General features: G+C 34.8%; 2 protein-coding genes across 2 annotated transcripts; one reads left to right on the plus strand and one right to left on the minus strand.

Moving 5' to 3' along the window:
- The first annotated feature begins 440 nt into the window (after positions 1 to 440).
- LOC139883987 (zinc finger protein ZAT12-like) lies at positions 441 to 989 on the plus strand. The gene has a single exon (XM_071868074.1). It carries the CDS (start codon positions 441 to 443, stop codon positions 987 to 989), a length of 549 nt encoding a protein of 182 aa, XP_071724175.1.
- Positions 990 to 3277: 2288 nt separating this feature from the next.
- LOC139883989 (ras-related protein RABE1c-like) lies at positions 3278 to 5717 on the minus strand. Its single transcript, XM_071868075.1, has 8 exons — positions 5645 to 5717; positions 4772 to 4844; positions 4590 to 4690; positions 4126 to 4191; positions 3864 to 3961; positions 3644 to 3706; positions 3467 to 3559; positions 3278 to 3358 (listed from the first exon to the last, which is right to left on the minus strand). The coding sequence occupies exons 1-8, from the start codon at positions 5715 to 5717 to the stop codon at positions 3278 to 3280; spliced, it is 648 nt and encodes a 215-aa protein (XP_071724176.1).
- Positions 5718 to 8727: the final 3010 nt, after the last annotated feature.

An 8727-nucleotide genomic window follows, 5' to 3' on the forward strand; every position in this document is an offset into this window, starting at 1 on the left:
CCAAATTAGTGGGCGATAAATCGTGAACAGCACGCGGCCTGTGCTTGGCCAAGCTTGACTCACTTAAGCCAAGTATGTACTATTCATCTTCCGATTCTTCTAGAATTGTCAAGGAAACTCACGCATATCTCATGACTCACTACTACTCTTTCTCAACGCGCTCACGCTAACTCAACTAACTGACGGCGTGACATCTTATCCCATAACTTTCACTATAATTATATAAAACACCCTTTACAAAAACACTATTCCTTGCTCCCGAAGTTATCATGGGCAAATCTGTCATTTCCTTCCGATTACGTAACCCACAAGTTAATTCTCATCAACTAACAAAAACCACTGCCTATATATACTCCTTAAACATAACTTTTCTTCCAATATTCCATCAAACACAAATTCAAACTTCATATTTTCATTTTCGATTAATTAAATTATATATTATGAAGAGAGCTAGAGTCGACGATACCGAAATCGAAGCCATGGCGATGGCTAATTGCTTGATGCTACTATCTAAAGTCGGAAATACCGATTACTCGTCGTTGCCGGCGACGTTCGATCGTATGTTCGAGTGCAAAACGTGCAACAAGAAATTCTCGTCGTTTCAAGCATTAGGCGGTCATCGAGCGAGTCACAAGAAACCTAAGAATATGATTAACGGAGAGGTTTTACAGGAGCCGATTTCGCCGAAGAAGACCAAGACTACACACGAGTGTTCGATCTGTGGTCTCGAGTTTGCGATCGGTCAAGCACTTGGCGGTCACATGAGGAGGCACAGAGCTGAAACGACGACGTCTAATTCTTCGACGAGTAGCAGTGAGTTGGTGACTCGGTCTCTGTTACCGATCGTGCCGGTTTTGAAGAAATCGAATAGTAGTATTAAGAGAGTTTGGGGACTTGATTTGAATTTGGCGCTTGTTGATAGCGACTTGGACTTGAATTTACAAGGCAAGGCTCATGTTGTTCCACAAGCTGTCGATTGCTTCCATTAGATATCGTTCTTTGATTAGAAATTACACGTGTTTGTTCATATCTTTTTTGATTAGTTTATTATTACCAACACTTTTATGTTGGATTTTTATAGTTATTCATTTATTTATTTATCATACTGTAAATTGCATTGGTGATACATACGAGAACCATTGGATTTTCACTTATAAAAATATTATTTTCAGATATATATTTCTAGCATACTGTAAATTTGTATTGCGGTAGGCATCAGTTACTACATTTTTATTTTTATTTTTATTTTTTTGAAAGTTGATAAAGTTAGAATTATTTATTTTGAACGTCATTCAATATATCAACCATAATATTTAATTTTTTTAAAATGATAAACGAGGGGCTAAAATTTTATTAAAATTAGAATGATCAAGATCATTCGGATCAAACTTTCAATAATCTCCAAATAAAATTTTAAATATTTAAATTAGATAAAATCGTTAGTATTATTGAAAACATCATCCTCGATCCGATGCAACAAAAGTTCAAAACTAAAACGGGATAGCAAAGTCGGATAGAGTATGAACTTAAAATACAATTGCAAAGCAAATTAGTATTAATTAGCTAGCTACTTGAGATTAGTATATTATAAGTATATATATATATATATATATAAGTATATTGCTTGTCAAAATGTCAAAGTGTGCATTGTTGTGTGAAAACTAAAATAAAAATCAAGTAAAAGATGAGTTTATTCTTTGAAATTCAAAGAAATTGACGAACACAATCAAGTCTCAATTGTCAACTGATTTAATTAGTACTTCTAGTTTCCTAAATATGACTTTGTTTGATCTTTTACATACACGCGCACAATTACGTTAATTAATCAGACAATTAAACTGTATATAAAACATTTTAAAGAGGCATGCACCATGATGTCAATTACTAGAGCAGGGCTCTTATGCAATTGTAAGATGGATAAGTATTGAAACGGTATTTTGTGAATGGTTTTAAAAATGAAAACATGATTAATTGACCAAAAAATTTTGTACATCCAGTAAATAAAATTGAACTGAAATGCATTTTCTCGGTCGCGCCGCCAACATTCAACAGCTCAATTAATATTCAACTTCCAACACTTGGCAATCCTAGATCAGGATGACGTGGACTGTTCCATTGCGTGCATGTCAAGTCTTTTCATTTCAGCACCTGGTGATGATTGATGAAGATCATAGAACACAAATGGAAGATTATTAAGAAAGCCGGCCGAGTTATTTCCTTTTAAGTTGCCGTACGTTTGGCACATTGGAGTTCATCAATCATCATGTATTTAATTGAATGGTGGATCTTTTAATTAATTAATTTATATTTGTAGTCTCATTGGATATTTCTTCATCTGCTTGTTATTAATTAACTACTCCAATTTCAAACATGATGATAGAGCTTAAATATGCTGAAATTTGGACTTTGGCCCATTTTCAGCCTACTTGCTCACGGCCCATTCCACTTTACGATGTCTCTTTCACCACCATGTCTTTATTTGATTTTCTGGTACCACCATGCTTCAACAACATCAACACCCGGATATATCTTTCACAACACCATATTTCAAGCTGTCTTTCACCACCATCCCACGCCATCTTCACTACACAATCTTTCTATATTATCATGTATCTTGTTGTGTTAATTAAGAAGTTCAATTATCACTTTTCATTCCCTATATTATAATTTTCTTTGAGTTGAATCAAACTTGATTTCTCTCAATTTTCAATTCATTCTCAGAAATTTAACAAAATAGACCGAAATTTGGACATCCCGTAATAATAAAATAATTATGAACTTCAACCCAAACAAAAATATGCACTTTCTTGTTCATAAAGTAGCTTTCGGTCCATTAGGATCAGCCAATCAGACTGCCTGACTGACTTCCGGTTAGTAATTGCATATATTTCGACAGTTTCGTTTGTCTACTGGTTTTAATCGTTTCATCAATAGGAATTTAGAAGCTCTAATTTCCCAGGTTTGTTGGTAAACTCAATTGACTGGTTACTTAAACGTATAGTGAGTTCAAAAGGAATAGCAGAGATGATAAATAGTATCTGGATTGAAAAAAAAAAAACAACAAATAAATATACCACAAGATACATAAAGCTATTACCCACATAGTAAAGTTCTCCAATTAACAAAGAAGAAGATAGACTGTCTACCTTTCTCACACACTAAAACGAGATGGGGAAAAGAATGACAAAAAATTACAAGCACTGAAGAATCATATCACATTGTCATAACAATTAGTTTTCTTTCAAATGATTACGTACACCGATGTCTCCAACACCTTTTAAGAACCACAGCAAGCTGACTTCGTTGCAGCTTGACCACCTGCTCCCTGCTCTGGTTGATTAATCTTGATGGTCGAAGGCTACATATGGCAAAAACACAAACAAACAAAAGCTGGTGGTTCAACACTTCAATTAATAAAGAAGATTATTATAGCAATAATCATTGTGTCTCCTAGGGCACAAAATACCTCAGCCCGGGCGTCTGTGTCAGCTAGCCTTTGCTTAATATCCCTAGCTATTGAAAAGAAAACTTGCTCCACATTCAAATTGGTTTTCGCACTCTGCAAAAATGAAGAATAATACCATTAACCCATAGCACAATGCTGTATATCAATATAGCTTTCATGACAAGGAACATCACTTACAGTTTCAAAGAATTGTATCCCATACTCATCGGCCAGTGCTTGTCCCTTGGCGGTTGGCACTGCCTGAAAACAATAACTAATTCATCATTGACAAACAAAATCATACGTGCATATGAATGTTTCAAGTTCTTCATTGTTAAATGATGAGTAACAGAGCCAGGTAAAACTGATATTCATTTTTCCAACCAAGAAAATAAAGGAGTCAGTAAGGGTGAGTTACCCTTTTGCTTTCATCCATGTCAGCTTTGTTCCCGACCAGTATCTTGTTAACATTATCTGATGCGTGTTGTTCAATGTTGCGGATCCAATTTCTAATGTCTGAAAAAGGTAAGAAGACATAAGAGAAAATAAGGAAAAACTGTAAGTCTACCCATAAAATTCTTTGAATTTGCACGGTCAAGTCATTTCAAATACTAAATGAATAAACATAGATAATTAATTTAGCTTGCAATTCAGATTTGTCTGAGAGAGTGGTGGATTACTATTGAAAGATGATTCGTCTGTAACATCGTAAACCAGCAAAATGCCCATGGCTCCACGATAGTATGCTGCAAAATATAATTACAAAAATTACAGCTTTTTTAAAAGAAGTCATAACATGAACAACACTAATATAAAACATGAACAACAATATATTTAAAAGAAGTGATAAGATAAGCCACGTTAATGACTATAATCAAAACAGTTCATTTAGGCTATAGTGTTCTGCAGGATGACTCTAGAATAATAATACGGTACTTCTACTACAGGAAACAACCACCCAGATATCTCTGGCAAACTTCCACAAGGGTGCATGAGATTGACACAATAGTCAACAAGACAATCTAGAAACCTAAGAAAAACCTTGGTAGTTGGTACTAATAAAAAAAGTTGTTTTTCGTAAGTGTCTTAAATAAACTGATTCCTGATTCCATCAGTAAAAGAAAAGGAAGGAAAGGAAACATACCAGTAGTGATAGTTCGGAAACGTTCCTGACCAGCTGTATCCCAGATTTGAAGCTTGATTCGCTTTCCATCAAGTTCTATGGTTCTTATCTTAAAGTCAATACTGCATAAGAGACGACATGTAAAGAACTGGGATACGTTTTTCTAGATACACAATTTAACCCAAACCTCAGAACATACTCACCCAATAGTGGTGATAAAACTGGTGGTGAAGGAACCATCTGAGAAACGTAAAAGGAGGCAACTCTTACCCACACCTGTAAAGGAAAATCCCAGGAATCATTCAAAGCATCGTTGCAAGAGAATGTTTCATTGTAATATCTACAGAATGTCCGGAAATAAGAACCAATATATAGAGTTGGGGACCAACATGAAAGAAAATGAGTTGTAAGAGAGGAAGGAGGTAGTAGCTTTAACTAAATATGTATCTCAATAGTGCTCTTTCACGACTACAGTACGACAAAATATGTGAACAAGAAAAGGGTGTCACAAGCTAACGCCTAGCAGTCCTCAATGAAACTTCTTGGCAAAACATCTTTAAAATCATTGATAGACAAGAAATGTACATTAATGAGATTTCCAAAATACAGGAAGAAAAAAGGAGTTAGACATAGACCCAACTGAACAAGTCAAAAGATGCTATGCTCTTTACAAAATGCATAAACTGATTTAATCGAAATGCTCATGTGTATGTAACATTGCAGCACGACAAAGCAGGAATGGATATTCAAACTCCAATCATACTCGATGGCAATCATTCAACAATGCTTAAGTTTCTCAATCACTAGCAGCATACTCAATCAACATAGTAAATTGATGAGAAATCAAATTGCATGACAACGATCAACCTTTTACCACGAAAACATAAACCCTAGATGGCAATCATTGAACAATGCTCAACTCTAACAAGCTCAAAACTATGCAAGCGACCAATGAAAACATCAGACGTCCAATTTCACAATCTGAGGATAACAAACGCGATCTGTTATACATTGATCTAATTGATCCTGGAGACAGCAAAAAAAAATAAAAAATTATGGGTATGAATGAAAAGTACCGCTATCGCCGATCAATAGAAGCTTTATAAGGTAATCGTAATCAGCTCGGGCTCTTTGAGGTGGAGCAGCCATTGAAAAATGGAAATAAAAGATCTAAAATAACCTCTCTGCAAAATTAACAAATACAAAGTTACAGGAATTACACGGAAAATACAGATTAAGATCGTTTGCAAGAGAAATGTACCGGATCAAAGACAATGAAGCGTGTTGTAGAGATCTCCAAGAGGTGCGAAACGATGATGAAGATATTTTTTTGGAGTAATTTTGTTTTTGTTAAGAGAGAAGCTTACAATGCGATACAACAAAAACTTAACAAAGCTCCTTTCCTTCCCCAAATCCGATAATGGAGGGTGGCTAAAATGCGCATAATCAAATTGTTTATATCTGCTCATGTTAGCATCGGGAAGGAAAGGGCCAAGAGAATTCTGACACCTGGTGAGTAAAATTCGGTTCCAATTATAAAAATAAAAAAAAAAATGGTTCCAGGGGTTCAACCATGTGAAATCAATTAGGTTTGAACAAAGTTGCTTTTTTTTATCCTGTCATGTTCATTTCAATATTTAATTCTAGTATGGTAATGGGACCTAACAAACAGGGTTTTTTTTTTTTTAATGTAAAAGAGGGAGTATTAACAGAAAAGAGGGAGTATTATTCAATACAGATCGTCAGCAGCCACAATCACCACCGAAGAAGAAGGTAACCATCTTTGTCCATTGGCTTCTAAGTTAGCGATCTGATGAGCAAGTTGATTACGATTTTTCTTGGTGCATAAACAAAAGTGGAGGGTGGTTCATAATTGCTGATGGGTAGTAATATGGTGGATTACTGGATTAGTTATTTTATTTTCAAATGCAGCCAATTGAACTAGTACAAACTAAAAGCAGTGACAGAAAAATTGCATGGAACGCAAAAATGGAGAGCTATTTACATCCTAATTTCACTTTTATTTATAAAAATAATAATACTAATGTGTTAGTCTAGTAAAAAATAATAAAACTTATTATCTTTCTGTATAAATAGTTGACGCTTTCACTGTCTAGATTCATCGTAAATTTGATGTATTTAGATAATAATGATGATCAAATACATCAATTTTTTAATGAACTTAAAAAACCAAAATATCATCTATTTAAATATGAAAGAAATAAATGGAAAAGAATAGATCTTTAAGTATATGCTTGGAAGATTCTTACCTCACTTCCACCGAGGCTTTGTTTTTTTCATTGAAAAAACATATATTTTCATCCATCACGTTTCACTTGTAACACTTTTTCAGTCCCTCACGTATTTTCGTTAGCCTAACAAACCTTCATATTTTCAAAAATCAGCCAAAAATACCTCTCCGTCGTTAACTTCACTTACATGGCACTTATGTAACGCTCTATGGCGCCTACTCATGCCTAATCAGCTAACAGACTCATATAATTGTGACACGTGTCAATGATACATCACCATTTTTTGCCACGTCACCAATTTTTCAAAAGAAAATGTGGATTATTTGATGGTGTGTTAAAGTTTTTTTATGAGTCAGATGACACGTGTCACAAATATATTGGTCAGTTAGCTGACGAGGTGCCACATATGCAAAGTTAACGGCAGATGGGTTTTTTTGGCTGATTTTTGGAAACGTGAAGATTTGTTAGGCTAACGAAAATACATGAGGGACTGAAAAAGTGTTACAGGTGAAACGTGAGGGACGAAAGTGTACATTTTCTCTTTTTCTTTATAAACCAGAAACAGACATCTCTACACTTGAGCAACCTCCTCCACTCCATGTTAGGTCTCATGTCAATATTCCACATGGATTCCTAACGCTTCTCACCGCGGCAACAACCTTGGCGGCGATGATGGTAGTTATGATGATCGATGATGCTTCAGGAATTGCCTATCTTAAAATGGCAAAACAAGTTCGATCATTGATCAAGTGGAAGTGGGCAACTAATGACCCTTTGGCAGTATATCTATGAAGATTGTGTACTTTATTATGGCTCAAACATTCATAATGGTGTTTTTGTAGCAAGAAAAGTTTTTTGTTTTTCTCTTTTCTTCATGTATTTATTGACTATTGATATTGAGATTCACCTAAATGAAGCGATCAACTATGTTTTACTAGATATTGTATCATGTGCTCATTTAATAGACAAAATTTATCTCCATTTGAATCGTGCTCCACTCTTAACTCATGAATACATACATGCCCACTGCCCAACAGACTAACTTTCTTTTAAAACAAAGTTTTACTGCAAATTCTCCATTCGGAATTTTGTAATGAACCACAATGACAAGTGGAAAGAGTATTGATGGTCAGACTTCCACTTTCGTTGGCTTTAGCTTGTTTCAATTTTTGATTTAATTTGTTTCTTTTATTCACATAAAAGCTTTGTAGAGCTTCGTGATTGATCATTTCATTTGAGATCCGAATAGAACTACACCTTTGACTTAAGGTTTTGAACAAGCATGGCGACGGAAGATAACTTCGGCGACCAACATTTTGTACCAAAAGTTAAAAGGGGAGAAAACAAAACAAGCCTCCGATTAAGAATCAGATCTATAGTGTTAAAATGATGATTGTAAAGTCAAAATTCCAGAAAAAAATTGATGTGAACTATGCCAGAAGGGAATTTCATCAGTTCATGACATTACTTTCAGGCTGAAGCTACACATAGATAGAGGACGATAAGCTTTAAATCCCCTGTTTCGAACAAGGTAATAATACCAGTAACAGAACAGAAGGTGGCCTTAAAATCTCAACATCCATTGAAAATCATAACCAACAACAAAACCATCTCTTAAGTACAAACACTTTGAAAGAAAATTTTCAACATAATAATGGTGATTTGCTTAATAAAAGAAACCAAGTACTTTTCCACCAACGTTCTTCCTTCTGGCTTCCTCATGATCCATGATACCAGCAGATGTAGTCAACACGATATAACCAAACTGCAAAACGTAATATCAGAGATGCATTACTTTTAGTTATACATTTAACCCAAAAGGATGTGAAAAACGAATAACTTAATACTACTAATGAGGTTTTACCTGTCTTGAAGGAAGCAGCCTAGCAGTCCAACCTTCAATTTCC

The sequence above is a fragment of the Rutidosis leptorrhynchoides genome, unplaced genomic scaffold, assembly GCF_046630445.1.
Source record: "Rutidosis leptorrhynchoides isolate AG116_Rl617_1_P2 unplaced genomic scaffold, CSIRO_AGI_Rlap_v1 contig487, whole genome shotgun sequence".
Taxonomy (NCBI): Eukaryota; Viridiplantae; Streptophyta; class Magnoliopsida; order Asterales; family Asteraceae; genus Rutidosis; species Rutidosis leptorrhynchoides.

Bases quoted from the DNA above. Each gene is read 5' to 3' on its own strand.
- LOC139883989 (XM_071868075.1), bottom strand. From the start codon at position 5,717: ATGGCTGCTCCACCTCAAAGAGCCCGAGCTGATTACGATTACCTTATA. The intron at 4,845-5,644 runs GTACTTTTCATT...TTTCCTTTACAG, and splicing joins TCTATTGATCGGCGATAGCG to GTGTGGGTAAGAGTTGCCTC. The intron at 3,359-3,466 runs GTATTTTGTGCC...TGCCATATGTAG, and splicing joins ACACAGACGCCCGGGCTGAG to CCTTCGACCATCAAGATTAA.
- LOC139883987 (XM_071868074.1), top strand. From the start codon at position 441: ATGAAGAGAGCTAGAGTCGACGATACCGAAATCGAAGCCATGGCGATG.